Source organism: Hyposmocoma kahamanoa, unplaced genomic scaffold, assembly GCF_003589595.1.
Source record: "Hyposmocoma kahamanoa isolate Upper Pololo Valley unplaced genomic scaffold, ASM358959v1 101, whole genome shotgun sequence".
NCBI lineage: Eukaryota > Metazoa > Arthropoda > Insecta > Lepidoptera > Cosmopterigidae > Hyposmocoma > Hyposmocoma kahamanoa.
In genome coordinates this window covers 3,079,029-3,099,507 of record NW_020653333.1, presented here as the reverse complement: position 1 = coordinate 3,099,507, position 20,479 = coordinate 3,079,029, and the positions used below count along the sequence as shown (strand labels likewise).

The following is a 20,479-nucleotide window of genomic DNA, read 5'->3' as shown; positions in this document are numbered from 1 at the left end:
GGTAACGTTCAATCGTGCATCTCACTCGAACTTGTACTAAAAGCAGTGAAAGAAAGATTGCTAATGATCCCGTTTGTCCCGTAAGCACCGTCGTCTCACGTCTATGAGCAGTTTAAAACAGGTAAATTATGAAGATCATCTTGCGTCTGTGATTCCTCAACGCAGACAGTTCTTCTTTCACAGACAGGAGAATAAGATCTTGCAAAGGAACAAGTTCTGCGATCCGTGTCGGATAAGTTCACGAACTAGTCATTCAAGCCTACATCCATTCATTCACCAGCTGTCAGGTACAGTTTTTTGCACAGAATGATGCAGGCGAGATGTGTAATTTTACTTTGCGGTTTCTTCTAATTGGCGCTAGTTAAATTCAATACTGTGATGTTTCCGACCCGGTAAAAAGTTCAAAACTGTAAAGAAAACCTAGAAATGGCTATGTATTGTATGTAAGTGTAGGAAAAATGTGTGTTTTGTGAGAGAACAATGAATGATAGCGGGGCGGAAACTTCCGAAGCTTTGGATCCTAGAGTGCAGGTGAAGATAATCAATATTATTTAGTGAATATGACTGACATGAACTTAGCAAGTTTCCTGTACGGAGGCTTGACCTTAAAGGGTCTAAGGCCAAGCCCCCAGTTTGATGAAAATAAGTTGTAAACACTTTGAATCGATATTGTGATTTCTGTCAACAATTATTTTTACGAGAATCGTATTATTTCATTTAATAATTATCAGATATTTTCTGACATGGTTTGTTTAACGTTGCAATGGTAGAAAACTAAATAAACTTTATAGAATAATAAATCCTGCCAGAAAATATTGAAACCGCGTTATATTGCGTGAAAATAAATGAAATAATCTACTCGATAAAATGATAATAGGTGATTAATAATTGTACTTTTTAAATCCTATATTAACACTAATATTGTCCAAATCACATATGTATTTTTAAAATTTAGATTATTTTATTAGAAGTAAGAAACAGTTTACATTCAGGGATTCCTATCTCTGAAATACAATTTGTTATCTACAATGTAAACCTAAGACATTTTTATACAGCATTATTATGCAAAGTGTAAATATATTGGCATAAAAAGGGAGATATTGAATTTAAAGTAATGGGAAGAAAGACATATATACAGGGTGTCCCAAAACTCAATGATAACCTGAGAACAGGATGTTGCCTAGTTTGTAACAACCCAGAAAGAAAGTATTTAAAAAAATCTGAGTCATTTTTTTTGTGATACAAGCATTTTAAAGAAAAATTTTGAAAATGTACACCATTTTTAAGTACTACAATTACAAATTTGCTAATTTTGCAGTTTTAGTTTTTGTAACAGTATCCTAAATAGCCCAGCTAATGAACACAATGCCAAAAAACACCCAAATTGCTAAAGTTTCAGCACAAAAAATAATGTATTTAATCTTTTTCTTGAAATTTTTAGCAGATTTTTTTTCAAGGTAACTTTCACAACCCATACTGTAAAAAAATGTACCTAGGCTACCACGGCAACTTCTTACAAAAGTTGGCGCATATTATCAAGATTAAAATGAAAATGAAAATGAAACCTTATAAAACCTTCTACATCATGCTTCTTGGAAAAAGAATAATTTTGGTTTTTCTAAACAGAGGCCAATTTAAAAAGGTTACCTTTTCTAAGTAAAAAATCATACGTTTCATATCCATGTAGTCGGAGGTAGACTGACTAATAAAAATGGTAAACATGATTGAGTGAGGCAAATGGTCTCAAAATTCCACATTTCTCGGCAGATGTACGAATTTAAATAAAAGTAATGTATAAATTATTATAATTTTATTACAGACTACAGCATATACTCAAACTGTTTCCACTGGCATCAATACTTGCAAGGCAATGCCTTACAAATGGCCTTTTCACCAATCGTGCATGTCGTCATAAATTTATCTGTTGTGCAGCTTCCGTGACTCTTCGTCGTAATTCGGCAACATTTGATATCGGCTTTCAACCACGATCCACAATCCCAGTAAAAAAGTCTTCAAAAGGTTCAAATCTGGAGAACGGGAGAACAAAGTTCTTTTTGATTAAATTGGCTATTACGAATCAGCCTGTAATACTGTTGATTCATCAAATAAATAACATTACCTACTTAAGTCTTTACTTAACTTATACCACCCAGATGTGGAAACCAAGACGCAATTTAATGTCCTGACTCCCATAATTATAATATTTTAGCCCTTTTCTGTTATTTTATATTTATTTAATTATATTATTGATGTATGGTGTAATGGGCTGGTAACCATGCCTGTGGTGGGTGCGGCGTCCTACTCATTCCACCCAAGCTCTTCCAAGAATATCAGAATTCTAATATTATTGATTATATTATTATAGACTGCTTTACAAAGCTATTACAAACTGCCTCCGTGGCCGAACGGTTACCATGCCGGACTGCCACGCAGAGGTCCCAGGTTCGATTCCCGGGCCGGGAGAAATAGTCGTATGGTCTACAATTATTTCTCTCGTGAGTTTGGGTGTAATTTGTGGTTGTCTATGTGTGTGTCCATGGCACCCGCGACACAGGGTTTCTCTAGAGCGGGGCTATGTTGAGTGTGTGCGTTAAAAAAAAAAAATAGATTGCACAAATTCGAAATAATTTTCTGACAAAAATTTTACTTTTATGAAAGCATTTAATACAGTTTATTATTTTATAATATTTAGTAAAGGATAGTACTTAGAGGCACTTAAGCCTTAATAAAAGTTTCTACATCAATCAGAAAATCTAATATTTTACCAACTGGATTTTACCAGCAAGGACTTGTTAGTACTAACTTCTATACAAGGCTACATCAGTCATTCTCACATCACAGTATTTATGGAAATGAGTCATAAGCATTTGTAGATGTTGCTAACATAACAATCATCAAGATTACGTGAGGTAATATTCAACATAACGGTTAATAAATAACTGGGTTAAAACATTATCTAAATATATATATATATATATATTATTGATAATAATAATTATCACATGTCAGACCAGGACAACCACGCCAATTACCTGGTCTCAAGCTAGGAATTTTCTGTACTCACGTACAGTTTGATACCAGGCATGATGAGAGAGACACTTAAAATTAGAACCTGTTAAGAAAATTTCGTTTTTCAAATTGGTCATTATCAATTTTTTTTATATTATCAAGTGACGGGACGAACAAGTCGTGCACCTGGTAAGCTACACGTCGGTGCATGACATTGCAGTGCCACTCAATAGCTTTAAATAGTCACAATCATCATCTCAAAAATGGTCTCATTCAAGCACTTTATTTACAAGTTTAACATTAGATACAAGTTTCTTACCTCAACAAGCTTTGTTGGGCATTGACTTCAATATTTAGTGAATAAATGATTTAGTGAAGAAATGAATTATTTAAATAAATAAATTATAAGTATACCTACAGTAGAGCGCCTATTTAGTAAATAAATAATGGGATGTTATTTAAAACATAGTACATTGTATATTAAGGGCAGTAAATAAGGAATTACAAACGAGACTATTATTATTTCGGAGTCGATGTTCGTAATTCCCGTACCGCCCGTGAAACATACAATATATTTCGTCACACTTGCACGTAAATATTATGGTTGCATGCAGGCTAAGTTGATTATAATGCCCCAAATAAAACCCTCGGGCCTTTTTTCTTCCCATTACAGCCATAGTGGGTAATGAGTATTTTTTAATTTGCAGATAAAACTCATTACCGACCATGGCTGTAATGAGAAGAAAAAAGGCCCGAGGATTTGTTTGAGGGCATTATAGTCAAGTTAGCTTGCATGCAATCATACTATTTACGTAACAACTGTTATGAATAGGCATGTCGCTTATCACCAGGCGTGTAAGGCTTTCCATATAGGTGCAATAAGTTTCTTCAGTAGAGAAATTAACTTTTTTTAGAGCCCCAAACACTTAATATCGTATACAGCATACTCCCTTGAACCATTAAAAACTTAAGAAGTGATAATAATTAAAACTATGACCTTTTATTTTTTTTAGTGGAAGTACGCGCCATGATGAATTAGAGACGCTTTCTTACGTGCGCTTCTTGTGGAAAGCCATAATTCATTACGTAATGGAAACAAAATACGATTTTTTTAGTAGTTTAAACTTATACGGTAGCTGGAAAGGCGTATTTCATTTGTCGATTCGAAGGGATATCACTTATGGCGCATTTATGCCTCCTGCCTCCCTGATGCGTCGCGTGCGTGTTAGTTCCAACAGCCTTATTCGCCTAATTTGGGAGGACCCTGCTTGCGCTTTATGGAAACACTGGGACTCGCTTCACATGGGTTCCAGGGGCTTGGTGTATAATTTAATGTGATAACATGAAAATTTTATGTAATTTTATTATTCAATTTTAGATTTAATTTAATATTTAATTTCCACTCATATATTCTTTTTTAATTAATTTCTCAATTTGGAATTTTGATACAGTTTTAATAATTTGTCTTACTAACATAGGCTATAAGCTGTTTGTTACTAACATGATATGGACTATGTCCGAAATAAAAATTTTGAATTTGAATTTGAATTTGAATATGCTCTGGCCACACAGAGGCGGCCGCGGGAGCGTTCCGGGCGCGGGAATTTTTATATAAACCTTGAGTTCATATAAACCTTCCCACATTGAAAACGCGCGACTGACGCGCTGCCGCCGGTATAGGTTCAAATGAACTTGTACATACATACCGTTGTCAAACGACTCACTTGTTTGCCGCCTTGGGCGGGCAAGCAGTCGCCTAACAACTTGGTTTAAATGGCGGTATAACTCTTCTCTCCTTGGGGCGTAATGTATATGGAAATCCATATACGCTTATTAATATAATAAAAATCTGTTTCTTTTATCTCAATGTTTATATTTCTTGAAATAAATATGAAGTTCCCAACCCTACACTGGGGTGACATTGTAAACTATGGTCACAGCAGTAGGGTGTATATGTGTTGTGTACATTTAAACTGTGTCAAAAGTAGTAGTTTTGTTAATAAAACTGGTTCACTTTTGTTTACAGATAGAATTGGAACGTCTGAACTCGGCAACAGATGAGATCAACCGGCTTGAAGTTGAATTAGACGAGGCTCGTCTTGCGTTCAGACGACTCCTGGCTGAAGGTCATTTACGGATTCAGCAGCTCACAAAGAAGTTGGGAAATAGTGTGCACAAGGCTAGACCGTATTATGAGGCTAGATTTCGAGCTAACATTGTGAGTACCTTCGACCTCTAATTTTAAGGTTTTATACAGGGAGTTTTTTAATTATGGCCATGCAATGTAAAAGCATTTAAATGGATCATCTCTGTGAGTTAGGTAGAAGGCGAATTAGCAATTTGAATAGGTACATTGGCAGTTTCAAGTTTGTTTCCTTTTTGAAGAAATTGTGTAATAGAATTGTGTTCCTTAAAATAAGATAATAGATTATTTGTAAAGAATAGATCTTTATAATAGACGCTTTCCATCGGCATAATAAAAATACAAGTGTTTTTATTCACATTTGGTCTATTTCCCATTTTTTAAAAGCGTATAAATACAGTATTTATTTACTTGTAACTTTTTTTTATAAACAAAAAAGACCTCAAAAGTTCGTGGAATTACATCTATTTGCCAAGTTTTATTGAAATCGGTTACCGGAAAGTGCGCGAAACCGGATTCATCACCTAGTTTTCAACATATGAGATAATATTATTTTCCCCTTTTTAAATTCCCTCAAATTTCAAAAGCCAAAAAAAAAAAATGATAGAAATCGGTTCACAAATAGTAATAATACAAATGGTAATCGCGTAACATCATACAAAAAATACAGTCCAAGTGAGAATCTGCTCCTTTTTTTGAAGTCGATGATAAAATTATGTCTCTTTAGGCGGTTGAAGCATCGTGTTGGAACGGTTAACCAATCTAGGCACCACGTTACCGTGGCTAGCCGTTACCGGTGGCGCCGCGTGGAGGCTCTTTCCGTGCACCCAATGTCTATTATTAATACTGTATATTATTTACTTTTAAAAATAAAATAATGTCACCACAAAGCTAAATATCCTATCTACAATACTTAAAGTACTTTCCCTCCTTAATCCATACCTGTGGTACACCCTGTATATACTCATGGACCACTAAAAAAAAAGGTTGAATTATGATAATGCGTTCATATGACTGGCCACATATACCACGGGCCTTACCATGAACTCTTATTACGATTCACTTTAGGACCTAAAATAAATCGCGAGACAGCGCTACATGAAGTGTTATATCACCATTCCGCTTTTTTGTGGTTACGAACCTATACTGAACTGTAATAAGAGTTCATGGTAAGGCCCCAGAAGGTTAAGTACAAGCTCAGCCTGCTGGGGATGAGCATCCGGAAGGACATGAGCAACAAAGATTATATCGAGAGAGTCATCTGTACCGCGTCGCGCAAGCTTGGCATCCTGAACAAGGTGCACCGATTTTTTACTCCAGAGCTGCGATACCTGTTGTATAAAGCTCAGGTCCGAAGCAGCATGGAGTACTGTTCGCACCTTTGGGACGGCTCTGCCAAGTACTTGCTCGATGCCCTAGATGGACTGCAACGCTACGCCTTCCGTGTTGTCAACGATCCTCATGTAACTGAGCATGCGGAGTCGTTACAGCTTCGCAGAGATATAGCGTCTCTTAGCGTATTCTATCGCCTGTACCACGGTGAGTGCTCTGAAGAGTTATTCAACCTTATCCCTTCCTCTCCTTTCCATCAGCGGACCACCCGTGCCGGACTGCGTTGCCACAGATGGACGGTCAGTTCAATACCGTCCCGCACTAAAAAGTTTGGCAATTCGTTTTTATGCCGAACCATCAAATTGTGGAACCAACTCCCGGCGCATGTATTCCCTCCCCTCTATAACATCGGGTCCTTCAAACGTAGTGTGTAGAAGCATTTGGCCAGACCGGCAAAATGATAGTGACGGAGTGAAGATATTTGTGTTTTCCATCCGTTACTCTCATCTCTGGACTGTATTCGCACTTTCCATCAGGCGCGGTGCAGTCATTTTGCCGAGTCACAATAAAAATAAAAAAAAAATAAAAATAAAAAAGTAGTAAAATTTTTCGTCGTTGGGGACTGGCTAAGGCATGCCAAATCTTAGATTGTAATTTTTTTTCAATAGTTTTGTATTCTGATATTTTTTCGCGGGAAATCGTTATGTGTTTACAGTGGCCATATTGAAAGTCCGCAGAATGCTTAGTCGAAATCAAACGATAATCGAAGTCATTCTTTTTTCATATTAAACTTTCTATTGTGGTCCGTTGTGTCTCATATGAACATTGTTATCGTAATTCAACCTTTGTTTAGTGTTGAGGATGCTACCGAACTTGAAAAAAAACCTATATTATCTATGTAAACTACACATGCATATAATTCTTTTTCCTTCTAATTTTTTGTATTAATATAAAAATACGTGTTTTCAATTATTTTTTGTGGCGGTAGGCGTTGAAATTGTTTTATTTTACCTAAGTGGGTGGTAAGCCAAAAAGTTTGAGAACCATGTCCTCTAAAATTATATCCACGAGTGTAGTTTTTGCTTAAATGTAGTCTTTGATAATTGTGAAGACTTTCTTTACACCGTGATATTTGTATATTTTTTTGTGAAATTATTCCACTAGTTTTGTTGTCTAAACTGCACTAGTAACTGATGTCGTTTATTGCGTCGAAAACCGAAAAAACTCAATACCAAGATGTATAACAGACACATAGAAGAATTTTCGCCGACTTGTTGTGACTCGACCTGTAGCTCATTTGGTAAACAGTAAGGGACGGAATCCCGTGGTCGTAGTTTCGAGTCGTGCCGGGTCGATTTTTCTTTGTGTTCAATCTTTGCATTAATAATTGTGAGTTTTTCTTTAATTTTTTTTTATAGAGCTATCCGCATGGCGTATTCAGGCGTTTAGACCACCTAAAAAAACTTAACATTTCACAGACGTCATCAGAACTACAAAAAGCAACACTTGCCTACGACAAAGCGAACAGCGCGCATGCAGCTGCCAGGGAGATGGTGTACCTTGCGGAGCAGGGACTCGCCAGATTGGCCGAGGGGTCGGAGGGAGGTCTTACCCTGGATCCTGCCTGGCAAGAGATGCTCAATCATGCTACACAGAGGGTTAACCAGGTAACCACGAAAATAAGTGTCCTTATGCTACAATAGCTTTTCTTTATGTGACATAAGCAGTTTCAACTTATCTGCCCGCCTTATCATTACCATGAACTTATAACTCAAGGTGACTGCTCAGTGCAGACAGCGCAGCGTTAGAGCTCCTTGTGAAAGAGTTCGTCCAGGGAAGTACTGCCACATTACCTATTTCTGCCGCCAAGCAGTAATATGAGCATTATTGCGTTCCGGTTTCGAAGGGTAAGGGTGCTGGTGACATCACAGGCACATGGAACTTGCCAATTTATGTCTCTGGGTGTCGGGCGCAGCGGCAGTGCCCTTCAGACAAAGATCCGAATCTCTGGAGATCTGGTTTAAAGCTCTGAGTGGCACTGCAACTGGTAGGAACAGGCGTGTCGCTTACCACCAGGCGAACTTTTGACAGCTCAACTACTAATTAATTAGTGATGTCCCAATGTATTACCGCTTCGTTTTGTTATAACAACCGATTTTATTTACAATGAAGTTTTAATCGTAATGTTAATTCACAAACAAACAAATTAATCGATTTAAACATTGTCCTAAACTGAATTTAATTTTTTTTTTAATTTAATTTAATTTTTTTTAAATTAATTGTGCACCTAAGGAACTTTGTACGCACTAAAAGAATTTGAATGTCTGTGACTAAAACCATTACTTCATTGGTTTGCCATTTTTTCCAATATATTTTCATTTTAACTTTGTGTGATAATGAGGCCCATAACGACTAATAAGGCCCAACTTTTTTTTTGTCGGGCCTTGGCCCAACTTTTTTTTTTTTGTCGAGCCTTATTAAACGACACGGGCCTTATAATATATACGATTTGATGTTTTTGCAAATAAAACAAGAATAATTAGAAAAAGAATATTAAAGTTAAATGTTTTATTAACATTACAAAATAGTAAGTAAGGAGAAATCACGATTAAAGTCAAGTGTAACCGTTTTCTTGCCCTTGAAAATTACTGTGGCGAGCGTGAACTATTGATCGCGACGAAGAGCGTGTCTGGTCTGACAATATGGCGGCGTATTTGAGTCGTAGCCGCGTTAATGCGTTCCGATTGGTCCGTTCTAAACGTACACACTGCGTATCACGCTGTTGAAATTAATTTAAATATACTTTTAGGTCCCAGGCCTTATCACGGGGCTTTATTTGCCCAGAGTACCTTATTAGGTATTGAGAAATGGAGTAACATGCTATCTCGGCGGAACAGTAAACCACTACAATTTATTATAATTATTTCAAATGTATTTATTTTCGTTATAATTTAATATTACGTATTTATTGGATTGAGATTCGATTTGATAGGCGGAGGCAGACCGTGCCCACACAGCGGTGACACAAAGAACGAAGGCGGCGGCCCACCGCGCCGCCTCGGCACTAGTGCAACAACTACAGAGCGGCCTGAAAAGGCATATCGCCAAGTCCAGGTAAGTCAGTTTCTTTTTCAAAAATGCTATGCTAGTAGTGCTGAAATTATTATAACCTGTAAAAAGTAGTAGTTTTCCATCTTTGGGCCGTGTTAGTGAATTAAACCTCAACTGTATATTGTAATAATAAGTTTATTGAATATGACGATATTTTACTACTGTAATATTTTTTTTTTACCAAAAAGCGCACAGAAAACTTCGTAAGGGCGCGTTCCTATTATGTCGTAGCGTTTTATTTGTTTATTTGTCGTTGAACGATTATCGCGTCTAGCCTGTTCCCATAACACGACTATAATAATAATAACGCACTCACTCAACATAGACCCGAACTAGGGAAATACTGGGTCGCGGGTGCCTTGGACACTCAAATAGACAACCACAAATTACACCCCAACTAACGAGAGAAATAAATGTAGGCCATACAAATATTTCTCCCGGCCTGGGAATCGCACCTGGGAACTCTGCGTGGCAGTCCGGTAACCGTTCGGCCACGGAGGCAGTTGTCGGAGACTATTTGTCGGGACTGTGTCGTGGACGTTTATTTTATCTTTGAACGACTGTCGTGTCTAGCTGTTCCTACTACACCGTAACGACAATTTATCGGTATTTATTTATTTCACAAAAAAATAATTGACTATCACGGTGGCCAAACATCGTGACATACAATAAACTTAAAAAACCTACGGTTATTATGGCGACATCTCTAGTCAGTTGCTGGTAGCTTTAAAGGTATCTGGTTGAGTGAAGAAAAGCTTACATAGATTTCTCACAGATGGCGCGATGATAAAAAGTCATTAAAAGCCTAACACGAAGATTGCAACTAGCACATAGAAGAATTCGTAAGGTCCGCTAGTTCGTTCCGTTGCTTAGTTGGCATTGCGTCTGGCATGGTTTGCTGTTAGACGTTGGTTCGAATTCAGCCCGATCGAAGGATTTTTTCTAAGTATTCGATCTTTGCATTAATAATTATTTGTTTATTAACTAATTCAAAATCTTAAGATCGGTCTGTTAACATTTTCAAATGATATTGACTTCTTACGTTTTCGAGATTGCTAGACATTGGAAATGAAACTATTTCTGTACACCTATATTTCTATTATTTTTCAAACAAACCATCGTTTCGGGCGCTTTACAGGTCCCAGGGTCACGACTGACGTCAGTCAATAGTTTCATTTTCAAATCAGTTTGTTAATACGGCCTGTACACTAGTGTCGATTAGACATACAGTTTTATGACTGAATTAATTAACATTACATAAATAAAATTCACATTGCACATTTGAAGAATAATCTTTAAATTTGTTTTAAGAATGCCTTATATAAGGCATTCGTACTTATGAATAAGTTTTGAGAAAAATTGGTCACATTTTACAATACAAGCTGAAATTAGTCTGTAATTTGTTTTAACACCATAATTGTGTTGGTATAATTTAAATATAAATTTAATCATGTAAATATATAATCATCTAAATAAATAAGTAAAAAAAAGCATCTGGTTAAGTTTCGTGCTGCTCTATTTGAAACTTGTTGTATGGTTGTATGGACTCAGTCTCCTTTGCCTTTCCCTAGAGAGATAAAACTACAAAAATTTAGTTGTGTGTCCTTCAAAATATATAAATGTGACCACACACCATCGGGTCAACTGTGATCTCACACTCATAAGTCTCATTGCTCACACTAATTTAGGAAATGTACTTTTCTAAATTGGTTCTTCTCTGGGTGTTCTGGATAGTGCCCCGGAGTGAATTCCGTTACTCATTTACTCCAAGGGATTCTCTAGTTTGAGATCAGGCAATTGGGTTGGTTATCATTGGACACATTGGACACATTATTATTAATAACCATAGGTCGGAAAAAGGTGTTCAAGATATATAGATACGTGTATATACATAGCAAGGAGCGACATAGAGTTGTTAAAATCACCAGATATTACTTAATTATTTTTTCGAATTCCGGATTTCCGGAAATGGTTTTACTGCATCGTAGGACAAACTACTGACCTAAGATGTCGAAGTAGGATTCTAAAATTAATCTAATGGTGCCATGATAACTGACAGCCTTGTTGCCGTTCCGTCAATATGACTGTCAATATTATATGCGGGGCGCAGTATCTAAAGCCAGTGAGGGGCGGAGAGTGACCGTTATCGTTAATTTTTTATTTTCTGCTTCGGTAAAATGTCAGTTATCCACTGCATTTTTTTACATGGCAAAAACAAAAAGATAAACTTTTACCAAAAATGTGACCCATTTTGTCTCTGAATCCTTCATATCGTCTTTCTCCCTTCAAACTGTTTCATTTTAATATCAACATTTGAATAAGACTTATTATCTTACTTAGCTTTTTAAAAGCGAAGATGCCTTATCAATCGCCGTACGTCTCCCTTGTTTAAACATGAATATAAGTAATTGCTTGAACGACTTTGACACGAGTTACTGCTCAAAAAGTGAAGTGTTAAACTGAACATGACGCTGGTATATAGTATAACAATAGTATGCAACTCCCGCCTGTTCGGCGCGCGGCCTACATGTTACTCAGAGCGTAGGGTTGTCACATTATTATTTTAATTGTACCTACAGGTTGCAAAACATAATTTGAACAAATAAAGATATTCATCACAATACTCTAATAACTTTTATCAAATGCAGTACTTACCAGAAGCGGCAGAAGAGTAATTTCTATTGACTATTTTCAATTCAAAAATAACACAGTCCACTATTTATGACGCATTCGTTATTTATTCTTTTTTTAAAATTAGTGACACTCTTTTCTTTATTACGTTTCGCTTTGAATGGATAAAATGGCGGAAGAAAAAAGCAAAGTGTTTACAAATGAACAACAACATTTTTAACAGAGACTGTCCGTTTCTAACAAATATAATAAGCGCATTTTCTATTTCTACGTACATTTCCTACTGAAAAAAAGGAGCCATTTTCATCTTTTATTTCTTACTTTGGCAGCCGCCACTCGTACATATATTATTAATATTTTTATACCGGCATCGCGGATTTGTATCTCGATTATCGTACAGGCCTATCGCTTAACTGAGTCGGTTCCTTAGGTAGCTGCGGGGTGCGGGATGAGTGACAGTTTACGTAACAGTTACGTCGCTCTGCATACGGTATAATTTCAACAAGATATTTCTGAGGATATTCAATAACAAGTTGATTGAAAATAAACTCAAATTGCCTATCCTCTTTGTGGCGGCCATATTTATAGAAACATAATGAAACTATAATGAGTTTAAAAAAAGGAACGTCGTATTTTTGCTAATTAAAATATCAAACATGACGCTACTCAAACACTCTACTGCCTCCTGATTAGTTAAATTGGCCTAAAGATCTTGCAACTAGGCCATAAACCTTTATTTAAAAAATTATTGGCTAAAATCTGTATTTCTTTGGATTTTTGTTATGTAACGTTTGTTTGGCTTTCGTCTAAATATACGAAGAGGCTGTATGGAACATTTGCCTACCCAAATAAATGGGTGAAAGCTTATTTTAAAAAATTGCGTTTGTTGTCATGGATTGTTAGCAAAATATACATTAAATAATGCTTGTGTTTCATTATTTTATTTACTCGTAAAATATTGTATGCAATCATTACATAATTAGGTTTTAAAACCTCGTATCTATTATTTAGGCCACTCAACACGGAGCGGAGCTTTGCGGAGTACCGTGTTTGCAACGATTGCATAAAATACTATTTTTCACCACCGAGCGAACTCTTTCATTCTATAGACGAATGGCGCGTGTGACGACCTACGCTGTGCAACGCGGGTGCAAGCGAGATAACACGAATGCACGCGAGATAACGCGAATGCACGCGAGAAAACGCGAATGCACGCGAGAAAACGCGAATGCACGCGAGAAAACGCGAATGTGTGCGTCCTTACACGGCGCGCACACAAAGACAGCGCTCTGATTTTTGTATACAGTTACACTACTTGTATTATTATACTATGCTAGTGACAACAGTTAGACAGGAGAAAGACAATATGTATTTACTTACATACTCTGTAGTTTGTATTGTGCATTTTTCTGCTTGATTAGTATGCCCTTGCATTTCCTTTCACAGGCCTCACGCAGCCAGCTGAACGTCCTTTCTCACTCTTGGTACATTTTAATTTATTTTACAAAGTTTTTAACCACTCGTCTGACAAGTTATATTTGAATCGTCTAAGTTATGGAAGAAAAAATTTTGATTAATAATAAAATTGGGACCTGTAAAGGGCCCGAAACGTCGGTTTGTTTGAAAAAACAAATATACGCGATTTAAATCCGGAAAAATAGTTTCATTCCTATAATAATAAAATTACTATTTAAAAGCAAACTAGAGATCAAGAAGGGCGGGCAGCTACCTTGCTCAATGTATTTACATAGCTGTGCAAATAGGGAAGACTGCCAGTATTTCATGCACCCTATCACGTGGTAAATAATCTTTATAATTAAATTAGACTAGCGCAACCATTTCAGGGTTCAAAATTGACTTGTCTGCTTTTACTAAATAGTATTATTACCTGCATGCATGAATAGTAATACTTGCCTGTTTTTAATATAACAACGACATCTATTCGGATGTCGATTTATCTGCGTCCCAGTTTAATCTATTTTATGTGATACTCCCTACTACTTTAGCTTTTATGGTGGGCTTTGTGGGGCATGTTTGCCACCGTTGTGAAAGAATTTGCCAATCGACGTAAGGTTGTCCCTGAGTGTTGCCCAGGGTGTTGATAGGCGCACAGGAAATGTGAATGGCAAGTCTTACGGGGGCATGTCGTCGAGGCTCTTTTCTCCAATACAAGGAGGTCGACGGTTTGAGCCCCTGTAGCAACCTCTTGCTAATGGTAAAGGGAAATAAATAAATAAATAACGCAAACACTAATACCCCCGCACTAGGGACACCCTGTATTGCGGGTGCCATGGACACACATAGAAACCACTAAAGACACCCAAACTCGGGAGAGGAATAAATCTAGGTTCATACAAATTTTTCTCCCGGCCTGGGAATCGAACCCGGGACCTCTGCGTGGCAGACCAGCATGGTAGCCGTTCAGCCACGCAGGCAGTTTATTGCTGGTGAACTTCTTTTATGTATGATAATACTTGTGCCAGAATCTGCTTCCAATTGTGTAAAAGTTTTGTGAAAACAAATTGTGTGAAGTGTGCTTCCAATTCGGGACAGTTGTTACTTAGATTAAGTGCTGATCTTATTTTTGTAATTGCACCCAAACTCACAAGACAAATAAATGTAGTCCATACAAATGTTTCTCCCGGGAATCGAATCTGGGACCTCTGCGTGGTAGTCCAGCATAGTAATCGTAGTGGTAGTTCGGCCACGGAGGAAGTTAAAGAGAAATATCGTGATGAAACCTTCGCGTCGAACCCGCATTGGGCCAACATGGCGGACTGTAGCCAAAACCTTAAAGAGGCGACCCGTGGCAGGAGTAGGACATATAATGGATTTTCTCTCTTTTTCTTCTCTTTCTCTCTTTGGTTACTATCGACAATACCTCATAGACTAACAATCTATTGATACACTGTTCTCGTACATTGCCTTCCAGACCGTACTTTGAAGAGAAAGCCCGTATAAACACAGCACTCGAAGCCCAAAAAGCTCGGATACAGACATTGGAAGAGCAAGTATGCGAAGCGAAGCAACAGTATTCATCCGCGTTACGGAATCTCGAGCGGATTTCAGACGAAATCCATCGACATCGATCGAGGAGAATGTCTGAGAAACATATTAATAATGGAGGTAAGTTTATCTATATCATAGGCTCCACGTCAGACGATTCAAGCAAAGATTGCGAGGAGGTTTGAAAAATAGAAGTTATTGGAAAATAAATGTAGGTCTTGGATATGTAACGATATTAGAGAGACAAATCATTATCAGTTGTACCATCGTTGGCACTGGCTGTAATTGGAACAAACCTTACCGATTCAGACAGCGATTCGCGAGTGGCATTTGAGTAGTAGAGTGTGTGTGTTTGATAAATAATTTTTAGTGAATTTTTAATCATTCCTGATTTTACGGACTATCGCAGAATAATTGCTAACGATTTTATTTCCAACGATGCTACAATTCTTAATTCGGTGGTATTGATTACCTTACCGGCTTAGTTTTACCGATTAAACCACTGTTGCTACTCATTATAAGTAAGCACAATCCATAATACTAAATAGCAATATTTTTCTCTCTGTTCCCTAGATATAGATCAATCAACAGTAACAGATACGAGCGATACAAACACGACGACTAGCGACAAACTTGAGGAACTGTGTTCTCACAGCGCAGACGATAGTGTCCGGGAGTGGTTGCGACGAACGGCCGACGCGCAAAGGCCACAGCGGCTCACTGACGCGGATACATGGACGGAGATCGACTTGGAATACTCTAGCCCTGAAGAAGTAAGTATTTATACATATTAAGAAATTAGGGTTCTAGTATACTACCTTGTAGAACACTTCATGAAGAAAATAAGTATATGGACCTAGCATGCAGCCTTGTGGAACACTTTGTTCCCAAATCCATGTACGAATGGCTGTGACCCCCAGCCGTTATGATTTTCTAATTAAAAGATATGACTACTCTTCGTATAATAAAGATCCACATTCCGACCATATTATATTTGGTTTTGCTTACTTGTGGTTTCTTATTAATTTTCTCAGTGTAGTTCTTAACATTGTTAATGCTACATTTCATTCATAAATCACAGGTAAGCTTCGAAAAGTGTTCCCTGCGGCCGCGCTCTACCCCCGAAAAACTATCACCAACAAGCCCAATGGAGTCGAAGGTGTCCGCAGCCAGCCCTCGTCGTATCATCAGAACGGTGGATCGCAACGCTGCGCTCAGAGCCGAGCTGGAAAAGGGCCGAAGACAGAGCTTAGATGCCTTGTTACATGATACTGGGGAAAAGATGAAGGAAATGTTTCAAGGTAAGCTTCTGACAAGGGTGCTATTGTGTCGACTAGTCAAAAGTTTTGTTTTAGTAATTGGAATGTCTTAGGCGGCAAAGGGACTTAAAGTTGTTAACAACCCACATTTAATCAATACATATTACAAACTGAAAAGAGCTAGGCTGAAGATGGAAGTTTTGAAAGGGAATCCAATTGCTAAAAAGCTTAGATTGTCACCTTGTAGTGCACCTTTACTTAAAATTGAAAATCGTGCATGCTATTCTAACTGAAATACGAGAATAGTTATAGCCTCTGGAGACTTATTTAGGGATTTCGCTTTGTTGGCGGAAAAGAGACATTTTTATATAATATACACATTTGTACAGGTGTACATTTAAAAAAAAAATTAATGATACATCTTTCACGTGAATTATTGCGTCGCGTGAAGGTAAATGCAGTGTTAAATTGATTTGGAGGTTTGTCCCTGTTCGGCGAGCGGCGCGGTTCGGAGTCGGCCCCCCGCACGCCGCGGCGCGCGCACTCCCCCCGCGCCCTGCGGCGCTCGCCCGCCGGCGAGGGCTCCTCCGCCTCGGACGAGCGCTACTCCGACACCGACAGCCTCGCCAGGTACGTCCGGCTGGTCAGGACTGATTCATTCAGAAAACAAAATTATTTAAGCGTTGTGAAAATCGGAATCTCAATGCTTTTAGCAGCGATGCGAAACGCGCGACTGCATCAATACAGTCGCTTATGTTGATAATTATATACGAAGTCTGTATAGGTTTATGCACATTATTTTGTTTTGTTAATTGTAAATTTAAAAGTGAAATTAATAAATACGTTAAATAAGTAAATTAGTTCATTAATTTAAAACGTGCATCGCGTCTGCATCGCGATTGCATCGCTGCTTAAAATCGAACGCGTATGTAAAGGTAGACGATTAACGACTGCATCGCGTTTGCATCGCTGCCGCATCGACGCCGTGTGTAACCGCTCTAAGGGGCACTTTCAATTGTTTTTCAGGCGAATATCAGTTTCAATCTAAAGTGCACTTTAATTGCGTTACAATGAGGTTGATTTGTATTATCAACTGACTCTGTACTCCCGTTCTCCGTCCGACATCCGTCCCCAACAAATAAGTAATACTCCACCAAATGTAAGACGCATGATGTGAATGAAGATTTATACTGGACATTGTTTTTGAATTTAGTCGAGTATTACTTACAGTTTAGATTCTTTAGAACATATAAAACTCTAACATCTGCTTGACGCCTTTAAAATTTTTCAGCATGGAAATGTTAACGGACGAGCAAATAGCCTCTCTAATGCTGGACGCGCAACTCGAAGCAGTCTGCGAGCGACTCGCAGGTGTAGCGCGCCAGCCTGCGCCTGCGCAGTCGCCCGAAGCCAGATTCTGAGGTACCCATGTCAACCGATGAAACTCCTCTTAGGACCGACGATATATCACGTTATTTGTAGACAATCGCAGGAGTAGTGCACCAGCCAGCGCCTGCGTAAGGTTTTGCAACGTCAGTACGACGTATGTAACGTACTGGTTACGTCACTTCGAGTGCGTTGTAGAAGGACATGCATGTCGCTCGGAATGAGTCACGTCGTATAAAGACATGCGAAGGAAGTAAAGAGTAATTACGATAAACAAGCAGTATACTTGTCATTGATTAGAGCATTTGTCACATGAACGATATTTTTGTCACAAATTGTTATACCGAAGACGTAAATCTTGATGACACAAGTCACGTACGTTTTAAGGACATTAGTTGATATAACTAAAAATACGATGTGAAAAATGTAACATTAATAATTTCATAAAAGCAAATTTCATGAAAACTTTACCATTCTTGTTTGCCATTGGAGCAGAATCGAAAATAGATTCGGGTTCCGCAACAAATATTGCGGAAGCTTAAAGAACATTTATTTGTGTCACACCCCGAATTTTGACATCAAAAGACCATATTGTCATAATGTCAAGGTGGCGTAGTAACTAATCAACAGAGATCAAAAAAGCATTTACTTAAACTTCAAGTAATCGAGTGAATAATATCTCCCTCTGAAAATCCAGAATTAATATATATTATTCCGATCACCGCTAACCAATTCTAAAGTGTGTAGTTACACGGGCTCCCTTTGAGCTGCATTGCCACTGTAATGGCAGGTTCGTCAACTGCATCCAAACGTGTGACTACACTTTCAAGTAACAAATAGATGTCACAGGTGTCACAGCGATAAAATCCGAAAAAAACCCTGTACAAAAATTTGCAATAAACATTTTTTTATATTTATTTATGTATGTGTATGTATAGTGTTGTTATATATTGTGATTATAATAATGCTTATGTAAGTAATGATAATTTTTTTTTTATTTATGTAGTTTATTATATTTCTTTCTCATTCTTTCTTGCACGCTGTAGCCCGCTAATAACCTTAGCTCTCACTGACCTGGGTTAGCTGGAAGAGATCTATTTTAGAGATAACTCCACCTTTGCTCACCTTCTGTTATACTAATATTTCTGTTGCATTAATTTAGTGCAATAAAGAATATATATATGTTCTACAAAACCCCGCTATCAAATATCAAATTTTAGGATCCCCACCAGAAGGGATTTTTTTTTTAGTGAGGATTTGTGGAACACACCTATCTGTAGCTCAGTTGGTAGGGCTCTAGCCCTGGTTTGGTACAGATTTGTGTTAATAATTATAACTTGTTGAGTAATTTCACAAAAGAGTTACAAAAACATCATGATAGTCAATAAAAATCAATATAACAAAAATATGTTTTATTAAAAGTGTTTTCATGATTTCTGCTCATTGTAGCTATAGTATTTTCTCACGTTAAAACAATAAAAAAAACCTATAACATTGCTTTATCAGGTAACATATCAAAAGTCTCGCAATTTAAAATACTCGTATTTTTGGACGCTAGATGATAAATTTAATAAGTGAGTCAATGATATTAGAGAAGGCAATACAAGTCGATATCAGTGCATTTTCAAAAACGAAAATACGAATTTGATTTATGGCTGTTTTTTTCTTGCATTACAATAAGGGTGCGTTCCCATTATACCGCGACGACAGATAGTCGTGAAGTTTACAGTGTCGTGGCTTGTATATTTAAATGAAGTTATTCACATATAGTACAACACGATGAATATCGTTCACAACTTTTTTGACATTGCGACGACAGACTGTCGTGAATATGAGAAGAGCTAGACACGACTGTCGTTCAACGATAAAATAAACATCCACAACACTGTCACGACAGACAGTCGTGATATGGGAACAGACTAGACGCGACAGTCGTCTAACGATAAATAAAACGTTACGACATGATGGGAACGCGCCCTAAACTTTTATACCCTAAATCTCATTCTCAAATAATAGTAAAATAATACACATTTGAAAATATCGATCAGTGAAAACTTGGCGCTTAGTAGCTAGAGCTTTTGTCCATGATTTAACGTGTCGTCCATTAGTACACCGCATCTTTTTCAAACGTAATAAAAAAAATACTTGTTAACGCAAGCGGTGGTGGTAGAGGAAACGATGAATTAGGTAACTAACTATGATGGCGCCATTTTGACAATTACCAACACAAGCAAATTACATAATTTGTCTCGGCAATCTTCGGATTCCGAATGCATCCGAATACAAATTTACATGTCTATATAATTATTAGGTTTATGATCTGTAATAATTTGAATTCAGAATTACATACTTTATTGTTTTTCCACATCAACTATATAGAGCGCAATCACAGAAATGTAAACAATATTTAGATTTCTGTGTGCGTCATACTATTTTCCATACTATAGTAAAATTACTCCTTAACAATATACCAAACAAGTTCACAAAAATATAAAGCACTAATTATTAATTTTTAATTTTCAATACATATAATCTGACCTTAAAAAACCAAAATAAAGAGAAGTGGCACTGTATATACTTTCAAGTCAATTAAATGCGCCCA

General features: G+C 37.4%; 1 protein-coding gene across 1 annotated transcript; it reads left to right on the top strand.

Moving 5' to 3' along the window:
- The first annotated feature begins 392 nt into the window (after positions 1-392).
- Positions 393-18,662, top strand: LOC113231089 (SH3 domain-binding protein 5-like). Its single transcript, XM_026465263.1, has 9 exons — positions 393-531; positions 5,036-5,227; positions 7,963-8,151; positions 9,477-9,598; positions 15,159-15,352; positions 15,806-16,005; positions 16,314-16,533; positions 16,971-17,121; positions 17,783-18,662. The coding sequence occupies exons 1-9, from the start codon at positions 481-483 to the stop codon at positions 17,910-17,912; spliced, it is 1,449 nt and encodes a 482-aa protein (XP_026321048.1). The 5' UTR covers positions 393-480; the 3' UTR covers positions 17,913-18,662.
- Positions 18,663-20,479: the final 1,817 nt, after the last annotated feature.

Coding starts and splice junctions, on each gene's coding strand:
- LOC113231089 (XM_026465263.1), top strand. CDS start 481: ATGAATGATAGCGGGGCGGAAACTTCCGAAGCTTTGGATCCTAGAGTG. Junction 532..5,035: donor CTTTGGATCCTAGAGTGCAG/GTGAAGATAATC, acceptor TTTTGTTTACAG/ATAGAATTGGAACGTCTGAA. Junction 15,353..15,805: donor GAAACATATTAATAATGGAG/GTAAGTTTATCT, acceptor TCTGTTCCCTAG/ATATAGATCAATCAACAGTA.